The 24,089-nt window shown below is 45.8% G+C and overlaps 1 protein-coding gene across 2 annotated transcripts in view; it reads right to left on the bottom strand.

The window, feature by feature from the left end:
* The window catches only part of MYO5B (myosin VB), a 414,634-nt gene that overhangs the window by 231,579 nt on the left and 158,966 nt on the right, over positions 1-24,089 (bottom strand). For both annotated transcript variants that reach the window (XM_040336856.1, XM_040336864.1), the window contains exons 3-4: positions 18,019-18,184; positions 13,719-13,863 (exon numbers count right to left, since the gene is read on the bottom strand). In XM_040336856.1, coding sequence (XP_040192790.1) covers positions 13,719-13,863; positions 18,019-18,184 — 311 coding nt within the window. The remainder of the gene's footprint in view (positions 1-13,718; positions 13,864-18,018; positions 18,185-24,089) is intronic.

Raw genomic sequence — 24,089 nt, 5'->3', positions numbered from 1 at the left:
CTAAGATAGGATGGCGCAAGCCGTCGTATCTTAGATATGTTTAAGCGTATCTCTGTTTGAGCATACGCTTAAACATAGGTCGGCGTAGATTCTGAGTTAGGCCGGCTTATCTACAGATAAGTCGGCCTAACTCTTACTGAATCTACCTAAATTACTATAGTTGTAGGCAGGACTTTCAAGCATGCTCCTTTACCTTCCCCATTGGGCAGCATTCAGCAGAGGCGATGGTGGATATGACCTCAGGAGAACATGATAGACATATGAATGCTGCCTCTATTTACATATCAATGTCGCGGGCCATGACTATTTACATATTAATGCTGCTGCTATTTACATATTAATGCAGGGAATTTACATGTAAACACATGGTCTGCTGGTGAGTCACCTGTACATGGCAATAGGGCAGCAGCAACAGAACTTTACACTGAGATATCGGGACACAGCACAGGAATTTAAACTGGGATAATTGGCAAGTATTGATGGGGCCCAGGGCAGCTTCCCCTTTTGCCCTGCCTTAAAAACAGTCCTGAATGCGCAACTGCTGCTCTTCTCTGCCAATCCCTTCACTGGCTTCCACTACCCCACCGTATAAAATTCGAAATACTGACCACAACATACAAGGCGATCCACAACATCGTCCCCAGCTACATCACCAACCTCATCTGCAGATATCGCCCAAATCGTCCACTTCGCTCCTCCCAAGACCTCCTGCTCTCTAGCTCCCTTGTTACCGCCTCCCATGCTCACCTTCAGGGCTTCTCCAGAGCCTCTACCATCCTCTGGAACTCCCTACCCCAGTATATCCGATCAGCCCCTACCCTGTCCACCTTTAGGAGAGCCCTGAAAACCCACTTATTCAGGGAAGCCTATCCCAGCCACACCCACCTAAGAACTGTACCCAAGCCACTCTGATTAAATCATCCCTTGCAGCTATTACCTTTTGTAGCACCACCACCCCCCTCCCTTTAGAATATAAGCTCTATGAGCAGGGCCCTCTTGTCCCTTCTGTATTGAACTGTATCGTATTTGTGCTGCCCCCCTCTACATTGTAAAGCGCTGCGTAAACTGTTGGCACTATATAAAATTGTGTATAATAATAGTTTAATAAATTACTCCTTGAAACTTCCGACACAACCTGATTAAGGGCCATTTCACACGTGCGGACCGTATGTCCGTATTTCATCCATCCATTTTTGGATGAAATACGGACATTCATGTATCCCTATGGGAACATCCGCTGACACCGGATCTCATCGGTGTCCGCTATGCTCCGATTCTGCAGACGGAGGAAAATCCTATTTTTCCATCTGTCTGCGGATCGGATGAACACGGACAGGCGCTCCGTGTTCATCCAATCCCCTATAGAGGAGAGCGGAGATGTGACAGGGCGGAGTGATCCCTGCCGAGCAAGCGATTGAGAAAGGTACGGATGCTCACGGGATTCGTAAGTCTGAAAGGGCCCTAAATTCCATAATTACAATCAAAATCATTGATTTCACCCTGACGATATCTGTCCATGCTCCCATTATCACAGACTCCTCCTACGAGTTTTGCAGACGCAAAGGTAAAAGCGCTCTTATTCCTCTTGGGAATCCTGAAATAATTGTTCCACTCCCCCAGAATAACTCCGGTGATAAACATACAGCACAAGGGATCAGAGTCAGCGTTAGACAACTGACGTGTTGCAATGAATTACATCACCGCACAAGTGTGAGCTTGCTGATAGCTTGCAGAGCGAGCAAAAAGTCTTGTATCCCCTCAGCAGCTAAAGGGCTCCTCATAAGATGGCTTTAAAGTGGATGTAAACAGAATTCCAGATAAAAACTTGCCAAATTATAAAGTCCGTTTCTCTGTTCTTGCTTTGTGTTACAGGTTATTTACCTATCTAGAGCTTGGACATGTTTATCATATGTTATGTTATGTTTATCATAATATGAGGTGATCCAAAGTTCATTGTATATTACCAGGATATGTAAATAACCTGTAACACACAGCAAGAACAGAGAAACAGACTTTATAATTTGGCAAGTTTTTATCTGGAATTCTGTTCATTTTCACTGAACATTAAAAGAGGATTGCTCAGCGCTGGATTAACTCTGTGTGGCAAGACTGGGCACAGATGATAGGAAATCTTATACTTTACATTGTGACATAAAAAAATTTTTTTTGGGGTTTACATCCACTTTAAGGAAACCCGACATGAAGGAAATATGCATTTCCATTTTTCAATATACCAATGAAGGGTTTTGATGTCATCTATGTCTTATTAGGGAGACTTCACTTCCTGTCCCATAACCCCCAAAAATTTAGGGAAATCCTGGTTGTCACCAGAACTAGTGTCCCCTTTGGAAGATTTTTCCTCTATTCCTGTTCTGGTGACAACCCAAAACCTGAGATTTCACTTTTGGTGTTAACGGTCTCCAGGACAAATAGAGGGAGTGAACCTCCCTAATAAGGACACAGAGAGGCGTTACCTATGGTGGACTATCTTCAAATACAGCCTGCCTACAAATTTAGAGAAAAAAAGGGTTGGCTTTTTAGTCCCCCCTTTGCCTTAATGGGTCTGCAGCGTCGGCAGTATAACGTCCAGTAGTGCTAATTGTAATACAGTAGGTCAGTTAGGACTCTTTCACACCGGCGGACCGCCCAGGTCCGCCTGCCAGTTTTTTAGACGGACCTGAATGGGCGCTCCGTGCTCCTCTATGGAGCCACAGATGTCAGCGGTGACATGCCCGCTGACATCCGACCCGCCAAAGTGTGACGGAGGAAAAACCTACTTTTCCATCCGTCTGGCAGGTCGGATCGGGTGAACACGGACAGACAGTCTGTGTTCATCCGATCCCCATATAGGGGAGAGCGGAGAAAAGACAGGGCGGTCCCTGCACAGTGTGCGGGGACCGCCCTGTCAGCCGCCGGCTCAGAGGGGATCAACGGAGCAATCCCTGCTGAGCAAGCGGAGGTTCACATTACTGATCCGCCCCGTGTGAAAGGGGCCTTAGGGCATGGAGGCCCAACCTGTGGCCCCCCAGCTGTTGAAGAACTACAAGTCCCATAAGGCATTGCAAGGCTAACAGGTACAAGCATGACTCCCAAAGGCAGAAGCATGATGGGACATGTAGCTTTGCAACAGCTGGAGGGTCACAGGTTGAGCACCCATGAGGGTCATATGACCTTGGAGTTTCTGGAAGGTTAAGGGGTCAGTCAGGGATTGGTTTAGGGTCATATGACCCCAAGAACAGAAGGCCTTGGGGGCCTATTCAACCATTTGTGGACTGCAACATATACTGTGGCAGGGCGGCCGCTCTATGCCAGATCACGTACCTAGTATGTGATCTGACACTTCTGGGTCTGGGTGGGCACACGTGTTGCCAGCGACCTGCTCCTGTTCCTGCTGTGATCACACACAAAGGGAGCCCAGCGGCGGGGACCACAGATTTGATGTCCACTGGCACCTGCTGATTACACAGGAAGATTACACCCCCACAAACCAGGCAGATTGCTGTTCTGACAGTAGGGAAGGTATTGATCCTGTGTTGCTGCAAAGCAGGAACATGGGTCAATGCCTTCCCCTAGTCAAAGCACCTCCGCCACTACACTGGAACACCAGCTAGGCACACAGTTAACCCTTTGATTGGTCCGGAAGCAGTTAAAGTATAAAAAAAAACAAGACTTTAGACACTAATACAGTGATCAGTGCTATAAAAATATGCACTGCCACTGTACTAATGCCACTGGCTGGGAAGGGGTTAAACATCAGGGGCAATCAAAGGGTTAAATGTGTGCCTGACCAGCGCTTTACTATACTGTGTGAGGTTCTTTTACTAGTGGAAGACATGGAATTTATTCCCTGCTTTGTATAGACCCAAACTCCATCCCTTTCCTCCTGTCAGAACAGCGATCTGCCTTGTTTACATAGGCAGATCGCAGTTCTGGCTCTCTGCCTAACGATCAGGGGGTGCCAGAGGACATCAGGTACCGTGACCCATAGATCGGCTTTCCGCTGTGTACAATCACAGCGTAAGCGAGCCACCGGTGGAGCTCATGCGTGCCCCCTACCTGGAAGTGTTGGGTCATTTGTCCTGTTTACCATTATCATTGAAAGTAAAAGAAAATCATACATTTTGGGATGTGCCCAGAAAATTAATAGAGGGAAAATCTTCCAATGGGGACAGTGGTTCTGGTGACGTAGGAATTCTCTTATTTTTGCAGGGATTTTATCTCTCTTCCTGATTGGCTATGGGACAGGAAGTGAAGGGAAAACTCCACAATGGGACACAGATGGTGAAAAAAAAATCTGTCAGGGGTTATAACCCTCCCTTGCTCTATCAAAAAAAAAAAATTGCCTATAGTCTTGCAGGGTTTTTTTTTGTTTTTTTTTCTATGTTTACAACCTCTTTAACCACTTAAGGACCGCCTCCTGCACATATACGTTGGCAGAATGGCACGGCTGGGCACAAGCACGTACCTGTACGTCCTCTTTAAGTGCCCAGCGGAGGCTCACGGGTGCACGCCCGCGACCCGGTCTGAAACTCCGTGACCGCGGGACCCGATCGCCGCTGGAGTCCCGCGATCATCCCCCGGAGCTGAAGAACGAGGAGAGCTGTGTGTAAACACAGCTTCCCCGTTCTTCACTGTGGCGCTGTCATTGATCGTGTGTTACCTGATATAGGGAAGCAGGATCAATGACGTCACACGTCCAGCCCCGCCCCCCTACAGTTAGAAACACATATGAGGTCACACTTAACCCCTTCAGCGCCCCTTAGTGGTTAACTCCCAAACTGCAATTGTCATTTTTACAGTAAACAATGCATTTTTATAGCATTTTTTGATGTGAAAATGATAATTGTCCCAAAAATGTGTTAAAATTGTCCGATGTGTCCGCCATAATGTCGCGGTCATGAAAAAAATCGCTGATTGCTGCCATTACTAGTAAAAAAAAAAAATATTATTAAAAATGTAATAAAACTATCCCCTATTTTGTAAACACTATGGGCCGGATTCAGAAAAGAGATACGACGGCGTATCTCTGAGTGCGGTCGGTCGTATCTATGCGCTGCGGTCTTACACCGTCGTATCTTAGGCTGGGTTCACACTACGGTTTTCCCGTCCGTCAGCCGCATACGATTTCAGTATTGAAAACGTACGGGCCCGGACGGGAAAACGTATAGATAGAGAATGCATTGCAAATCGTATGCACTCAGATGCATCCGGGTGCGTACGATTTGCTGGCAAAACGTTTTTTAAACGTCCGCAAAACCGTGTTCAACCACGGTTTTGCGGTCGTTTTTAAAACAGTATGGCAAACGCATACGTTTTCCTTTAACATTAATGTTAATGGAAAACGCACATGTGTGCGGTTCCATAAGTTCCCGTCCGTTTCAGCCGCATACGGTTTTTCATATAAATCGTATGCGGCTGACGGACGGGAAAACCGTAGTGTGAACCCAGCCTTAGGCTGCATTTTCAAGCTGGCCGCTAGGTGGCGCTTCCGTATGTTTACACAATGAATATGCTAATTAGGTAGATACGGCGATTCAGAAACGTACGTTCGGCCGGCGCAATTTTTTACATCGTTTATGTTAGGCTTTTTTCGGGGTATAGTTACCCCTGCTATATGAGGCGTAGCTAATGTTAAGTATGGCCGTCGTTCCCGCGCCGAGTTTTGAAACTTTACGTCGTTTGCGTAAGTCGTTCGCGAATAGGGCTGTACGTCATTTACGTACACATCGAATCCAATACGTCCTTGCGGCGTACTTTAGAGCAATGCACACTGGGATATTTTACAGACGGCACATGCGCCGTTCAAAAAATACGTCAAAAACGCAGGGTCAAGTCAAATTCAAATCCCCATTTGAATTAGGCGGGCTTACGCCGCCACACATACATTACCCCGCCGTAACTAAGAGCGCAAGTTCTTTCTGAATACAGAATTGCGCCCTAAAGTTACAGCGGCGTAACGTATCGGAGATACGTTACGCCAGCAGAAAGATCCGCTGATCTTTCTGAATCTGACCCAATAAATCTTGCGCAAACCAAACGATAAACGCTTATTGCGATATTTTTTACCAAAAACAGGTAGAAGAATACGTATCGACCTAAACTGAGGAAAAAATATTTTTTTTTATATATTTTTGGGGGATATTTATTAAAGCAAAAAGGAAAAAATATTGATTTTTTTTTTTTTCGAAATTGTCGCTCTATTTTTGTTTATAGCGCAAAAAATAAAAACCACAGAGGTGATCAAATACCACCAAAAGAAAGCTCTATTTGTGGGGGAAAAAAAGGCAATTTTGTTTGGGAGCCATGTCGCACGACCACGCAATTGTCAGTTTTAAACGAAGCAGTGCGGAATCGCAAAAACTGTCCGGGTCTTTTACCTGCATTTTGGTCCAGGTCTTAAGTGGTTAAATAAAATAATGAAGCCATAAAACATCACTGGATTGAATTAAGATAATATGGCCAGAATGTTATCATTGCTGGAATTTGTCAGGACAGAGATGACTGAGCTCCTAAATGGTCTAATCATATCACCCAACATATTCACATGCATTCTTCTGGTCCACGGATTAAAGGCTCGCTAATGAAAGATTCACATTGTTTAGTGAACAGCTATTGAAGAGCACTCAGGCAGAATAATTACGCCAATCTGCATTTGTGTTTAATTGGAAATTCTGAATATATTACTTTGTAACACATATCAGCACAGTCACTGGGATGGAATCTTTCCCATCTGGGGACATTTCAAAATTTAAAGTGGAACTACAGACAAAATCAAACATGACGCACGTGATTCTGCCTCTCCATAACAAGAACAGGTTTTGTTTTACCACGTACACAGGATCAGACATTCCGACAACAGAACGCGTCTTGCATAAACACGGTCCCACAAATGTTGTCGGAAATTGCCAACGTCGAGAACACGGAGACGTAGAACACGTATGACGAGCCGAGAAAAATAAATTTCAATAGCCAGTGCGGCTCTTCTGCTTGATTCCAGGCATGCATGGAATTTTGTGCATCGGAATTGTGTGCACACGCGCGGAATTTCCGAAAACAAGTTTTGATGTCGGATAATTTAAGAACCAGCTCTCAAATATTTGTTGTCGGAAATTCCAACAGCAAATGTCCGATGGAGCATACTGTAAGGGGTTAGCTCGATAGCGGGGTGTGTGACCCCTTGGATGGGTTCACCACACACTGAATTTATACAGACTGGCAGTCGAAGACGGTTGAAAACAAAGATTTGGGTTTATTCTTCCATCTTGCTGGAAACAAGTGCAAGCATCCAAACAGCATAAACAAAATCAAACATAAAATAAACCCTGGCCACTTTGGGCGTCTACCTTCCACACAGGAACCTATCTATGGAGTCTAGCACAGCCTACTGCTGGGCAGACAGTGCTGGTCACACAGCAGAAAAACAACAGTGTTTTGATTTTTATCACACAGAAAAATCAATCCTCTCCTCACCTCCTCAGAAGACTTTCAGTACTGCTCTCTTTCACTCAGAAAGCCTCAGCATGCAGCAATTCAGTGGTAATCCTCTGGACTACTTATAGAGGTCTTAATTGCCTCATTCTGAACAGCTGAAGTCTTCCAACGCCCTCAAACCTTTCCTGGCTACTTCTCGCAGCCGACGCCTAATAACAATTGGTGTATTGTCTAAACAAGGCAGAAATGTATGTCCCGTCTGTGACAACACCCACAGATTTACCTGACTTCCTGTCACAATACACACAGTCGGAATGTCCAACAACAAGCTCACATCGAAAATTTGTTGTTGAAAATTCCGAGCGTGTGTAGGCGGCATAACAGTGTTCCTCCTGCTGATCCTGCCGATAGGCTTTTGTTATGTAGGGGGCAGTAAGGTGCATGCAGCAGGTGTGCTTGAGAATAGACCTCCTGCATCACAAGCCGAGGGTTCTCAGATCATACTTCAGATCTCATCTGTGAGAGACTGGAGGGGCCCAAATCTCATCTGAAAAAGACTGGAGAGACCCAGGTCTCACCTGTGAGAGACTAGCAAAGACGGGTTCTTATTTGAATAAAACTAGCAAGAATAGCTCCCAACTGTCCCTGATTTCGAGGGACTGTCCCTAAATTGGAACAATGTCCCTCTTTCCTCCTCATTTGTCCCTCATTTTGGTCTGATCCATATAGCTGTATATAAAATGCACTTTTTATGTTTCAAAAAGTGTTTCCCAGTCTCTAGATCTTTCATCCGAATTCTAAATTGCTGCATTTGGACATTTTAAAAGCCAATATAAAGGAATAGTAGTGGTAAAAAAAAGCCCTTGTGGATTTAATTAACCTTTTTTGTGGGGTTAATTCTCCTTTAAGGGGGTGTGTCCTATACCTACATACGTTTGCTAGTAGGTGTCCCTTATTCCCATCTCAAAAATTTGGGATGTATGAGCAAGGCCTGGGTCTCCTCACGGAAAGGCTGGCAAGGCCCAGACCTTATTTGCGAGAAGTTTGCGACAGGTCTCATCTGTGAAAGGCTGATGACATCCAATCTCATCTCTGAGAGGCTGGTAACACCCAATTTCATCTGTGAGAGGCTGGTGAGGCCCAGGTCTCATTTGTGAGAGGCTGGTGAGGCCCAGGTCTCATTTGTGAGAGGCTGGTGAGGCCCAGGTCTCATTTGTGAGAGGCTGGTGAGGCCCAGGTCTCATTTGTGAGAGGCTGGTGAGTAGGGTTGCCAACTCATCCCTTTAAAACAGAACACATATTAATTACACAGGTTCTGTGGCTGATTAAGGAGGTAATTAAACTCACTTGGTGCCTTATTTGCATTAAATTAGCCTCAGAACCTGTGTAATTAATATGTGTTCTGTTTTAAAGGGATGAGTTGGCAACCCTACTGGTGAGGCCCAGGTCTCATTTGTGAAAGGCTGGTGAGGCCCAGGTCTCATTTGTGAGAGGCTAGAGAGGCCCAGGTCCCATCTATGAGAGACTGGAGAGGCCCAGGTCCCATCTATGAGAGACTGGGGAGGCCCAGGTCCCATCTATGAGAGACTGGAGGGGCTCAGGTCCCATCTATGTAAGATTAGGGAGGCCCAGGTCCCATCTATGAGAGACTGGAGAGGCCCAGGTCCCATCTATGAGAGACTGGAGAGGCCAAGGTTTCATCTATGAGAACCAGGTGTCTTCTGTGAGAGTCTGGTGAGGCACGGGTCCTATTTAGAAGAGACTGGTGAAGTCCAGGTCTCATCTGAAAGGTTTAGGCCTGTGAGTGGTGAGGTCGTCGGAGTCTCATCTGTGAAAGACTGGCGAGGCCCTAATCTTATCTTGATGAAAAATATTTGAAAATGATTACAATACAGTACAAAACAAGACTCTTTCTCCCAGTTTTGTAACACTCATAGTCCCTTTTCATATAGCATATGCTGGATTTCCATAACACATTTTTACAGCTTCTTTATTTTATGGTCACCCTTTTCATACTTTTCTCCCTTTTGTTACCACATACTACAAGAAAAATGAAATTACATAAAAACAACCTTTAGCCCGCAGTAGGAATATACAAAACATTCAGTGGGAATTTTAACCTGCTACTCATCTCATTTTAGCTCAGCAGAAGACAATAAAACTCACAGCAAACCAAAAGAAAACCATTAAGGAGGCAAAAACACTATTTCAGCATCGATGAGCTGCAACTTTATTTGCGGTTTTGATAAAACAGTTTTTTCATGAATTCACATTTTCCATGCATTTATATTGCAGTGTTTGTAATATATGCCCCAGAGATGGATAAATACAGAGCAAGCAGAAATACAGCAGAGCTGTTTACTGTGCAGCCTTTTGCGATCTGCACGCGCCAAGCTGTCCCAGCTCAAGAAAAACAGTCATTATAGTAACCAATTATATTTCCCTTTATTCAGACAGTCAGTCCAGTTTACCACTGAGAACTCCTTTTGTAAGCAATATCAGCATCCCTATGAAATGTGATAAATTAAATCTTTCCAATAAGCAAATGTAAGGGTTACCTTTAAAAGGACCTCCACTCATAAACTTAACCTCCGCTCCTGTACCCCCTACCACCACCCTCCTTTTTCAGAAGTGAAGATAATCAAACTTTTTCTTTTATGAAATACCTATTTTTTCCAATGTGGCCCCCCATTTTGGATTCCTTGCCTAGGCAAGGCCGTCCGCAGCCTCCTGGTATATGTCACAAAACCCAGGAGGCTGTGGAGAAGAAGTATTAAGTTGTTTTTAGGCTGTGTCAATATAAAGATTGGGAATGAGCTTGGGTGTTCTAATTCTTGGCTGAATCCAACAGGAAGCTGTTACATTTACGGCGACAATCATTTTCGGCCAAAGCGTTTCCCCATCCCGCAGCTGCACGCTATACTATGGAGCACAGAATGCCCTGGCTCCTTATGATTGACAAAGTAAAGCAACAAGCTCACTCACGTGGGTTTAAAATAGGATCTGAACATGCACAAGCTTATACCTATTCAAGACCTTTGGTACATCTGTGAGAGGCTGGCGAGGCCCAGGTCTCATCAGTAAGAGGCTGGCGAGGCCCAGGTCTCATCTGTTAGAGGCTGGCGAAGCCCAGATCTCATCAGTAAGAGGCTGGCGAGGCCCGTTTCTCATCTGTGAGAGGCTGACGAGGCCCGGGTCTCATCTGTGAGAGGCTGACGAGGCCCAGGTCTCATCAGTAAGAGGCTGGTGAATCAGACCTCTATGTATGGTGAATCAGACCTCTATGTATGGTGAATCAGACCTCTGTGTATGGTGAATCAGACCTCTATGTATGGTGAATCAGACCTCTGTGTATGGTGAATCAGACCTCTGTGTATGGTGAATCAGACCTCTATGTATGGTGAATCAGACCTCTGTGTATGGTGAATCAGACCTCTGTGTATGGTGGATGAGACCTCTGTGTATGGTGGATGAGACCTCTGTGTATGGTGGATGAGACCTCTGTGTATGGTGGATGAGACCTCCGTGTATGGTGGATGAGACCTCCGTGTATGGTGGATGAGACCTCCGTGTATGGTGGATGAGACCTCCGTGTATGGTGGATGAGACCTCCGTGTATGGTGGATGAGACCTCCGTGTATGGTGGATGAGACCTCCGTGTATGGTGGATGAGACCTCCGTGTATGGTGGATGAGACCTCCGTGTATGGTGGATGAGACCTCCGTGTATGGTGGATGAGACCTCCGTGTATGGTGGATGAGACCTCCGTGTATGGTGGATGAGACCTCCGTGTATGGTGGATGAGACCTCCGTGTATTGAGGATGAGACCTCCGTGTATTGAGGATGAGACCTCCGTGTATTGAGGATGAGACCTCTATGTATTGAGGATGAGACCTCTATGTATTGTGAATGAGACCTCTGTGTATTGTGAATGAGACCTCTGTGTATTGTGGATGAGACCTCTGTGTATTGTGGATGAGACCTCTATGTATTGTGGATGAGACCTCTGTGTATTGTGGATGAGACCTCTATGTATTGTGGATGAGACCTCTATGTATTGTGGATGAGACCTCTACGTATTGTGGATGAGATCTCTACGTATTGTGGATGAGACCTCTATGTATTGAGGATGAGACCTCTATGTATTGTGGATGAGACCTCTATGTATTGTGGATGAGACCTCTGTGTATTGTGGATGAGACCTCTGTGTATTGTGGATGAGACCTCTATGTATTGTGGATGAGACCTCTATGTATTGTGGATGAGACCTCTACGTATTGTGGATGAGATCTCTACGTATTGTGGATGAGACCTCTATGTATTGAGGATGAGACCTCTATGTATTGTGGATGAGACCTCTATGTATTGTGGATGAGACCTCTGTGTATTGTGGATGAGACCTCTATGTATTGTGGAGGACCTGGACAGCATTGATTTTATTTGCAACCAAACAGGAGTTTTGCTTCAATCCACCTACACTGTAAGCGGTCTGATAAGGACCTCAATGGTGACAGAGGCACAGGAGGCCAGCGGTGATAACGGTGCCCCAGATGGGACACAATACATGTCACTAGCACTCGGTTCTGATAAGAAACTCTCACACACAAAAGAGCCTTTTAATAATTAATATTATTGGTCTCTCCTGGGAGAACCATGCAGCTTTGTCCTGATTTTTAAAGGTTTCTTTCTGGACAGCTGCTGTGTATCATTCCCGCTGTGATCTATGCAAATGCTTTCTCCATCCCGGCCCTCCGCATAGACTGAGCGCATTTTACTTCCAAAAACACAGAGCGGCTCTGTAACTGAATTTATTTTCAGCTATAAATCTTAATGCGTTTTATGCCTGTGAATATTCATGCTGAAAAGCAATTAAACAGCGTCTGCGGGGAATACAGCCAAGCCACTTAATTTTCAGTTCAGATTGTTTGAAAAGTTGGTATACAGTGACAGAGCGCTCGGAGAGGGAGGCACTGCGACAGTGCAAGGGGCGCTACTGCCAAAAATCTTACAGCAAAGCATTCTAAGTCGATATTGGTCAAAACTGTGCATTTGGCTGGCAGTGGTCTAAGCGCAAAGCATTCTGGGCACAGCAGTCAGAATTGGTGACAATCATGCAGTGGTGCTGTCAGGGGTCTAAGTCATGGGTCTCTAAACTTTCTAAACAAACGGTCAGTTTAGTGTGCCTCAGACTTTAGGTGGGCTGGACTGTGGCTAGTGAGAGTAAACAATGCCCCATCATTGGTGTCAGTGGGAGGAATAGTGCCCCATCATAGGTGTCAGTGGGAGGAATAGTGCCCCATCATAGGTGTCAGTGGGAGGAATAGTGCCACATCATTGGTGTCAGTGGGAGAAGTAGTGACCCAATGTTGGTGTCAGTGGGAGGAATAGCGCCCCATCATTGGTGTCAGTGGGAGGAATAGTGCCCCAATGTTGGTGGAAAGTGAGAGGAATAGTGCCCCATCATTGGGAGAAGTAGTGCCTCATTGTTGGGTGTCAGTGGGAGGAATAATACCCTATTGTTGGTGTCGCTGGGAGGAATAGTACCCCATTGCTGGTGTCAGTGTAGGATTTATTGCCCCATTTTTGGTGTCAGTGAGAGAAATAATGTCCCATATCAGTGTGAAGAATAGTACCACATTGCTGGTGTCAGTGTAGGAATTATTGCCCCATTTTTGGTGTCAGTGGGAGGAATAGTACCCTATTGTTGGTGTCGCTGGGAGGAATAGTACCCCATTGCTGGTGTCAGTGTAGGAATTATTGCCCCAGTGAGAGAAATAATGTCCCATGTCATTGTGAAGAATAGTACCACATTGTTGGTCTCAGTGTAGGAATTATTTCCCCATTTTTGGTGTCAGTGGGAGGAATAGTACCCTATTGCTGGTGTCCGTGTAGGAATTATTGCCCCATTTTTGGTGTCAGTGGGAGAAATAGTGACTCATATCAGTGGATGGGACTAATGACCCAAAGTGGCCAAATAATGGCAAGCAAAAGGTTGCATTTGGCCTCCGGGATGCAGTTTGGAGACCAGAGGTCTAAGTAAAAAGCATTCTAGGTAGGGCAGTCAGCAACAATCAACACTGGGCATTTGGCTGGCGGTAGTGCTATCAGGTCTAAGAACAAAACATTCTGGTTTAAGCAGTAATCATTGGCCAAATATGTGCATTTCACAGGCAGAGTGCTGTCAAGGATCTAAGCACACATCATTCTGGGTAGGGCAGTCAGGACAGGTCATTTCTATTGAATATTACCAAAAAAAGGTTCAATATATGGACGGATTGTGCCTTACCTGGCCATCTGCTTGTAGGCTTCTTCAGCCACAGCAAATATGTGGGGATCCATGTCACCCATGTTTTGGCCGCTGTACGCGTAAATGACATCTTCACCGTAGATTGGCAACTGCTCATAGGGGTTTATGGCAACTAAAACAATACCTGTAGAGACAAAGAAGTTCCAGGTTAGCGAATAATCATATTACACGGAAGTCACAGTTATTTAAATGTTATTTGATGAACATTTAATTTTCAGGTTAAAGGAGTAGTAACCCCCGCTTTGCAGCTTTTACCTACAGGTGATCTCATAATAAAGCTTACCTGTAGGTAAAATAAATATCTTCTAAACGTTCACCATAGATAGTCACATGTTTCGCAGTTGGTGACATCATCAGTGCATGCGCAGTGCACTATGAAGGGAGAGCATATTGAGCGCTTCAGAGAGCAGTGCGGCAGTAGTGGTTCCCGACCTCATCGCGGCTCAGCCATTCAAGTGGCCTGAGCCCGCCAACCGGGAAGGACGTTTTGGTGATGTTGGAAGTCCCATCAGTGATGACAGCACACCGCTGGAGGGCTTCGTTTTAACCACTTACCCCCCTTCATGACGGACCAGGCCATTTTTTTGTAATACAGCACTGCGTTACTTTAACTGACAATTGCGCGGTCGTGTGACGCTGCACCCAAACAAAATTTATGTCCTTTTTTCGCACAAATAGAGATTTCTTTTGGTGGTATTTGATCACCTCTGAGATTTAAATTTTTTTGCGCTATAAACAAAAAATGACCAACAATTTTGAAAAAACAAACAATATTTTTTACTTTCTGCTTTAAAACATATCCAATAAAAAAATGTAAAATGTCTTCATCAATTTAGGCCAATATGTATCCTGCTACATATTATTGGTAAAAAAAAAAAAAATCCCGTCCTGCCAGCGCACCGCCCCAGTGTGAAAGCAGTGCTCATCAGTGCCCAAAAGTGCAGCATATTTGTGCCTCCTCATTAGTGCCACCTAATCAGTGGCCATAAGTGCCACCTAATCAGTGCCCATCAGTGCAGCCTGTCAGTGCCCATCAGTGAAGGAGAAAAATTACTTATTTGCCAAATTTGTGGACAAACGAAGAAAACTTTTTTTTTTTTGGAAATAATTTAAAACCTAGGAGTGATTAAATACCACCAAAAGAAAGTTCTATTTGTGTGGAGAAAATAATAAAAATTTCACGTGGTTGACCGCACTATTCTCATCCAAAGTGTGGCAGCACTGAAAGCTGAAAAATGGTCTGGGCAGGAAGGGGGTTTAAGTGCCCTGTATTGAGGTGGTTAACACAGGAAAAAAAAGTGCACTTTTTTATGTGCATCACCGCGCACATACATGTGCGTCATGGTGTGCGGCAGTACGCATTTGTTGCCGGTTATTGACTTATGCCTTGGGGTGCCATTTTTCTTAACCACTTTAACCCCGGAAGAATTTACCCCCTTCCAGAGCACTTTTTGCGATTCGGCACTGCGTCACTTTAACTGACAATTGCGCGGTCGTGCGACATTGTACCCAAACAAAATTGAAGTTTTTTCCCCCCACAAATAGAGCTTTCTTTTGGTGGTATTTGATCACCTCTGCGGTTTTTATTTTTTGCACTATAAACAAAAAAAAGGGCGACAATTTTGAAAAAAAAAAAAACAATATTTTTTACTTTTTGCTGTAATAAATATCCCCCCAAAAAATATAAAAATTTGCAATAAGTGTATATTGATTGGTTTGTGCAAACGTTATAGCGTCTACAAAATAGGGAATAGATTTATGGCATTTTTTTTTATAATTTTTTTTTATTAGTAATGTCGGCGATCTGCGATTTTTATCGTGACTGCGACATTATGATGGACACATCGGACACTTTTGGCTCCATTTTGGGACCACTGTCATTTATACAGCGATCAGTGCTATAAAAAATGCACCGATTACTGTGTAAATGACACTGGCAGTGAAGGGGTTAAACACTATGAAGGGGTTAAGTGTGTCCTAGGGAGTGTTTCTGTGTGGGGGGGGGCTGGGCTACAAGTGACACGACAGTGATCACTATTCCGGAAGACGGTGAGCAGTAGATCACTGTCCTGTCACTAGGCAGAACAGGGAAACGCCTTGTTTACATAGGCATTTCCCCGTTCTGCAGCTTCATGACACGATCACTGGCACCTGGCGGACATTGAGTCAGTGGAACCTGCGGTCACACTCACGGAGCTCGCGGCGCGTGCCTACACGCCCGCAATGCCGCGATTTAAAGGGGACGTACAGGTACGTCTATTTGCGCAGCTGTGCCATTCTGCCGATGTAAATAGTTGTGCCGCAGTCGGCAAGCGGTTAAAGTGATTGTAAACGATCACCTTGTAAAACAACCCATTCTGTGTAAATTAGAAATGAAAGGCAAAATATTTTTGTGTATATATATATATAACATTATAAAAACCTTTTTAATAAGTGATCACATTCCCTCTGTTCTCAGCTGCATAAGAGAAGCGGGAGGAGAAACAGCAGTACACTGATATTCTAAGTGAATGGTCTTGCAGCGGGAAGTCTGATCACTGGTGGAGAGCACACAGAGGCCCAGACTCACGTAGGGCGGCGTTACATTGAGCAGGCGTAGCCTATCGTATTTACGCTACGCCGCCGCAACTTAGAGAGGCAAGTGCTGTATTCACAAAGCACTTGCGTCCTAAGTTACGGCGGCGTAGCGTAAATGTGCCGGCGTAAGCGCGCCTAATTCAAATTGTGAAGAGGTGGGCGTGTTTTATGTAAATAAAGCATGACCCCACGTAAATGACGTTTTGAATGAACGGCGCATGCGCCGTCCGTGGACGTATCCCAGTGCGCATGCGTCGGATAGAATGCCTAAGATACGTCGAACACTGCATACGACGTGAATGTAACTTACGCACAGCCCTATTCACGTACGACTTGCGTAAACGACGTAAAAAGATACGCCTGTTCCGACGTCCATACCTTGCATGGGCTGCGCCACCTAGAGACCAGCTTTATCTTTACGCCGGCGTACGTCTTACGTAAACGGCATAACTAATTGCGAAGGGCGTACATACGTTCGTGAATCGGCCGATCTTGCTCATTTACATATTTGACGCGGAAATCAACGGAAGCGCCACCTAGCGGCCAGCGTAAATATGCACCCCACGATACAACGGCGTAGGAGACTTGCGCCGCTCGTATCTTGGCCAAATCTACGCGTAACTGATTCTATGAATCAGGCGCATAGATAGGACGGCGGCCATTCGGACTTACGATGGCGTATCTGGAGATACGCTGTCGTAGGTCTTTAAGAATCTGGGCCAGAGTTCCCAGCATAGCTAGAGAACTGACTACGGTGTTCTCTCCTGCTTAGCATGGTCAGTTTTTACTAGGAAAGCAGAGGGACTGGCAGGAACACCAGGGATTTCACACAAAATAAGCAATACAAAGTGAACAGGGGGACTCTCTCATACAAGTACATGGTACAGCAGGCTCATATCAGGAATATGACGTGTTGGGGCAACAAAAGGGATACGACGGCGTATCTGCTGATACGCCGTCGTATCCCTGTTTCTATCTATGCGACTGATTCGTAGAATCAGTTACGCATAGATATCCCTAAGATCCGGCAGGTGTAATAGTTTTACACTGTCGGATCTTAGGATGCAGTACCGCGGCCGCCGCTGGGGGGATTTCGCGTCGTAAACCAGTGTCGGTTATGCAAATTAGCAGTTAGGGCGATCCACAAAATTTTTTCCCGTTGTTACGTCGCCGCAAGTGTTAGTTTGCCGTCGCAAAGATAGGGCACCTTTTACAAAGTGTAAACTTAGTACACCATGTAAAACTATACCCGTCTTTCCCGCGTCGCTTTCAATTTTTTTTTCATTTTTTTATTTTTTCCCGGCGCAAGTCTTTTTTACCCGTCGCGATTCACAAAACGTCGGCGCGTCGTAACTTCGCGCAAGGCACGTTCGGGAAATTTGCGACGGGAGCATGCGCAGTACGTCCGGCGCGGGAGCGCGCCTAATTTAAATGGGACTCGCCCCATTCGATTGGGCCCGCCTTGCGCCGGACGGATTTAGGATACACCGCCGCAAATTTCCAGGTAAGTGATTTGTGGATCGGGCACTTAGACAGAAAATTTGCGGCAGTGTTATCCTAAATCGGTTACGTTACGCTGCGCCGCCTGGCTGTGAATCTGGCCCCTAAGTTACTGCAACAGATAAATGTGAATGGGCCCTAATGATTGGTCAGTCATGTGTTGTGAGGTCATGATATCATATTACCCATCCCGGCCACTTACCACAGTAGGTATAGATGTGGTTGGACTCTAAGAAGCGCACTTTGAGATTGTGAAGCACGGCCGGCTCATGGAGATAGCTGAGGGCCGTCAGGTCATTTTCACCCACCAGAATATCTGGATTACGTAAATGAGGTAAAGAGGTGGCAGTCACAGGGAACTCTATAACCTGAAACAAAAAACAGGAAAATCAACTTTAAAAAATATGTACTGTAACAATAAAAGGTTTGAAAGCATGACCTTAAAGGCGGAGTTCACCTTTACCTTTTTAAAAAATATATATTTTTTTTTTTCTAAGGAGTCTGCAGAGCATTGCACCCACAAACGCCAGATTGCAGGTGCAGTAGTAAAATAAAATTAATAATAAAAATGCCATAAATCTATCCCCAATTTTGTAGATGCAATAACTTTTGCGCAAACCAATCAATATACGCTAATTGGGATTTTTTTTTTAACAAAAAAAATGTAGAAGAATACATATTGGTCTAAACTGAAAAATAAACTCGTTTTTTTTTGCGTATTGATCATTGCAAAAAAAAATTTTTTGTTCAATTGTCCCTGGCCCAGATTCAGTAAGCAATTGCGCCTGCGTAACCATAGTTACGCAGCGCAATTGCTGACTTGCGCCGGCGTAACGAGTTCTCCTGATTCAGAGAACTCGTTACGCCAACTGCAGCCTAAAATCTGCGTGGCATAAGGCTCTTATGCCACGCAGATTTTAGGCTGCATTCTTGCGATGACCGCTAGGGGGCGTTCCCATTGTGGTCAGCGTATAGTATGCAAATTGCATACTTACGACGATTCACAATGTTGCGCGCCCCCTGCGTACGCAAGTTACGTCGTTTCCGTACGGCGTGTTTAGCGTAAGGCTGCCCCTTCTAATAGCAGGGGCGGCCAATGCTAAACTATACCCGGCGTTCCCGCGTCGTGACGTTAAAATTTTACGTCGTTTGCGTAAGTGAATCGTGAATGGCGCTGGACGCCATTCACGTTCACTTTGAAGCAAATGACGTCCTTGCGACGTCATTTGCCGCAATGCACGTCGGGAAAGTTTCCCGACGGAGCATGCGCTCTACGCTCGGCGCGGGAGCGCGCCTAATTTAAATGATTCCCGCCCCCGGTGGGATCATTTACATTGCGCGCGCTTACGCCGGGCAATTTTGCTGGCGCGCCCTCGCAATTTACGGAGCTACTGCTCCGTGAATCGAGGGCAGCGCAAAATATTTGCGGGGGCGCAGGGCAAAATCGTTGCCCTGCGCCTACGCAAATAGAGCGCAATTCTTTCTGAATCCGGGCCCCTCTTTTTTTTGTTTATATCGTAAAAAATGAAAACCGCAGAGGTGATCAAATACCACCAAAAAAAAGCTCTATTTGTGGGGAGAAAAAAAGGACATCAATTTTGTTTGGGTACAATGTTGCAATTGTCAGTTAAAGCAACGCAGTGCCCTATCGCAAAAAAATGGCCTGGTCATTAGGGGGGGTAAATCCTTCCGGGGCTGAAGTTTTTAAACCAGTTCAATAAAAGTGTTTCTATTTTTTTTTATACGCCAATTTGTAATTGTGTGGTTTCTATTGCTGCAACAACGTCCCATAGGAGATATCATTTGTCTAGGGATCGGAGATAGAGCAGCCTCCTTCCCATGGTATAATTGCTTCTCTCTTCTAGTTATTTCTTCTATACAGGGTTAGATAGGTTAGTGCAGGGTTTGACAAATTTGCTTGGAATCTAGGAGCCAGCTAAAAAAGTTAGGAGCCAGAAAACGCGCCCCGTCCCGACGAGCTTGCGCGCAGAAGCGAACACATACGCGAGCAGCGCCCGCATATGTAAACGGTGTTCAAACCACACATGTGAGGTATCGCCGCGATCGGTAGAGCGAGAGCAATAATTCTAGCCCTAGACCTCCTCTGTAACTCAAAACATGCAACCTGAAGATTTTTTTAAACGTCGCCTATGGAGATTTTAAAGGGTAAAAGTTTGTCGGCATTCCACGAGCGGACGCAATTTTGAAGCGTGACATGTTGGGTATAAATTTACTCGGCGTAACATTATCTTTCATAATATTAAAAAAAATGGGGATAACTTTACTGTTGTCTTATTTTTTTATTAAAAAAAAGTGTAATTTTTTCCCAAAAAAGTGCACTTGTAAGACCGCTGTGCAAATACGGCGTAACAGAAAGTATTGCAACGATCGCCATTTTATTCTCTAGGGTGTTAGGATAAAAAATATATATAATGTTTGGGGGTTCTAATTAGAGGGAAGAAGATGTCAGTGAAAATAGTGAAAAATGACATTAGAATTGCTGTTTAACTTGTAATGCTTAACTTGTAATACCAACGGCCACCACCAGATGGCGCCAGCTCACACATCTGGTGGTAATAACTTGTAATACCAACGGCTCACCACCAGATGGTGCCAGCTCACAAAAAAAGTCTCACAAAGTCGCCAGGACACTATTTCTATTCGCCATGGCGACCTGGCGACCGGGATTTGTCGAGCCCTGGGTTAGTGTTATATCGTGGGTGTCTGTAGATGCAGTGTGAAGCCTCGTACACACCATCACATTGTTGGCCAACCGAGCGTCTGATTTTTGTCTTCAGGGCATGTGCCAGGATCTTGTCTTGCATACTAACAGCACACAATTGTCAGCCAACAAACACGAACGTAGTGATGTACTACGAGGAATTTCAGCCCTTAAGTGCCTCTCTTTGGGTCCCTTCTGCTAATTTCGTATTTGGTGAGCATTAATTCCGAGCATGCGTGTTTGTACTTTCGACTTTTGTGTACTGACCATCAGAGAATCTGAAAACAGACCATTGTCTGACAAAAATTTACTAGCCTGTCATCCAACATTTGTTGGCCGAAAGTTGGACAAAAATTGTCAGAAGGAGCATACTAATGGTCAGATTTTAGGACAACAGTCTGTCAACAGACAATCTCCTGCCAACAATCGTATAGTGTGTACGAGGCTTTAGGCTGGACTTACACTTTAACCACTTACGGACTGCTTGCCGCAGGAATACGTTGTTTGTTTGAAGAGGAATACCGTTGTTATGGTAGCAGCTAGCCACCATAACCCCCGGTATCCTCTTCTTCAATGGGCAGTCCGCTAAAAGTGGTATCTGCGGCAGATCACTTTATCGTCCCATCATGCCCCGGGTGGTGACGTCATAAGTGGCGGGGTCACTGGATGACATCACCCGGTGACCCCCCCGTGCCTATATAAGTCGTTGCGCACCGCGTACACGGCATAACAGCGGGAGAGAGTGTCGAGTCAACATCGGAAGAAGAGCGGAGGGAAGAGGACAACAGGGAAAACCAGGCAAGAGCTAGCAAAAGAGCAGAAGAACCCGGCAGAAGACAGCGGGAGAAGAACCGGAGAGAGCAGAGAAGAGGCCGGAGAGAGCAGAGAAGAGGCCGGAGAGAGCAGAGAAGAGGCCGGAGAGAGCAGAGAAGAACTGGAGAAAGTAGAGAAGAGGCCGGAGAGAGCGGAGAAGTCGGAAGAGACCCCCGAAGTCGGAAAAGACCCCCGGAGCTGCCTAATAAATTATTTTAAAAACCTGGCAAAAACAGGGAAAACCGGGCAAGAGCTAGCAAAAGAGCAGAAGAACCCGGCAGAAGACATCGGGAGAAGAACCGGAGAGAGCAGAGAAGAGGCCGGAGAGAGCGGAGAAGAGGCCGGAGAGAGCGGAGAAGAGGCCGGAGAGAGCGGAGAAGAACCGGAGAGAGCGGAGAAGAACCGGAGAGAGCGGAGAAGAGGCCGGAGAGAGCAGAGAAGAGGCCGGAGAGAGCGGAGAAGAGGCCGGAGAGAGCAGAGAAGAGGCCGGAGAGAGCAGAGAAGAGGCCGGAGAGAGCGGAGAAGAGGCCGGAGAGAGCGGAGAAGAGGCCGGAGAGAGCGGAGAAGAACCGGAGAGAGCGGAGAAGAACCGGAGAGAGCGGAGAAGAGGCCGGAGAGAGCAGAGAAGAGGCCGGAGAGAGCGGAGAAGAGGCCGGAGAGAGCAGAGAAGAGGCCGGAGAGAGCAGAGAAGAGGCCAGGGAGAGCAGAGAAGAGGCCGGAGAGAGCAGAGAAGAACTGGAGAAAGTAGAGGCCGGAGAGAGCGGAGAAGTCGGAAGAGACCCCCGAAGTCGGAAAAGACCCCCGGAGCTGCCTAATAAATTATTTTAAAAACCTGTGTAGTGTGTTTTATTTTTGACACTTTTTATTCAAGGTGAATGGGTAGGGGTAAATCCTTCACATAGGGTGGGGGGCCGGGATCTGGGGGCCCCCTTATTAAAGGGGGCTCCCAGATTCCGATAAGCCCCCTGCCCGCAGACCCTGACAAGCAACGGCCAGGGTTGTCGGGAAGAGGCCTTTATCCTCATCAACCTGTGGGCAAGGTGTTTTGGGGGATGGGGGGCGCAGGGCCCCCCCTGCCCCAAAGCACCCACCCCCCATGTTGAGGGCATGCGGCCTGGTACGGTTCAAGAGGGGGGGCACTCGCTCATTCCCACCCCCTTTCCTGACCAGCCGGGCTGTATTGACTTTGGGGGGGAACGGCATGGGTTTCCCCTTAAAACCCATACCAGACCGAAGGGCCTGGTATGCTCATGAAATGGGAACCCATGCGTTTTTTTTTTTTTTATTGGCGTGGAGTCCCTCTTCATGCACAAGTCGCATGCCAAAGTCGGATCCGTTAATACGGGATGCGACTTCAGAAAAAAAGTAGTGCAGGAACTACTTTGAAGTCGGCACGACTTAAAGTCGTGCCAATATGAAAGGTAGTCATTGAAAATCATGGAGAATGACTTGTCATGCGATTTTGCAGTCCAAAATTGTGGGACAAGTCGTATAAGTGTGAAAGGGGCCTAAAGAATCCATTTAACCACTTAAGGACCGCCTTCTGCACATATACGTCGGCAGAATGGCACTGCTTGGCACAAGCACGTACAGGTACGTCCTCTTTAAGTTCCCAGCCGTGGGTCGCGGTGCGCAGTCCGAAGCTCTGTGACCATGGGACCCGCGGACCTGATCGCTGCTGGAGTCCCACGATCGGTCCTCGGAGCTGAAGAACGGGGAGAGCTGTGTGTAAACACAGCTTTCCCGTTCTTCACTGTGGCGCCGTCATTGATCGTTTCTTCCGTTTTATAGGGAAACACAATCAATGACGTCACACCTACAGCCACACCCCCCTACAGTTAGAAACACAAATGAGGTCACACTTAACCCCTTCAGCGCCCCCTTGTGGTTAACTCCCAAACTGCAACTGTCATTTTCACAGTAAATAATGCATTTTTGATGCATTTTTTGCTGTGAAAATGACAATGGTCCCAAAAATGTGTCAAAATTGTCCGAAGTGTCCACCATAATGTCGCAGTCACGAAAAAAAAAACGCTGATCGCTGCCATTAGTAGTAAAAAAAAAAAAAAAAAAAAAATGCAATAAAACTATCCATTATTTTGTAAACGCTTTAAATGTTGCGCAAACCAAATCGATAAACGCTTATTGCGATTTTTTTTTTACCAAAAATAGGTAGAAGAATACGTATCGGCCTAAACTGAGGAAAAAAATGTTTTATATATTTTTGGGGGATATTTATTATAGCAAAAAGTAAAAAATATAGAATTTTTTTTCAAAATTGTCGCTCTATTTTTGTTTATAGCGCAAAAAATAAAAACCGCAGAGGTGATCAAATACCACCAAAAGAAAGCTCTATTTGTGGGGAAAAAAGGACGCCAATTTTGCTTGGGAGCCACGCCGCATGACCGCGCAATTGTCAGTTAAAGCGACGCAGTGCCGAATCGTAAAAACTGGCCAGGTCCTTTAGCTGCCTAAAGGTCTGGGTCTTAAGTGGTTAACAAGGAATTTTTTTTTCTATCAGAACACACAGATATAAAAACAAAAAACCTCAAGCTACGTGTTAAAGTTGCTGCATCGCGGCAATGTGGCGGTGGTGAAGAACGTGAATGGAGGGATCTTTGTTGGGGGAAGTGAGTGTTGTACCTGTACATGGCCTGGTAGACAGCGGAGTCCTTGGGACAGAATGTTCTATAGATCCTCCTGATCAGGACGGCCCAATGCGGTAATAAAGTCGCCAT

Source organism: Rana temporaria, chromosome 1 (genome assembly GCF_905171775.1).
Source record: "Rana temporaria chromosome 1, aRanTem1.1, whole genome shotgun sequence".
NCBI lineage: Eukaryota > Metazoa > Chordata > Amphibia > Anura > Ranidae > Rana > Rana temporaria.
This window is presented reverse-complemented; position numbering and strand designations above follow the sequence as displayed.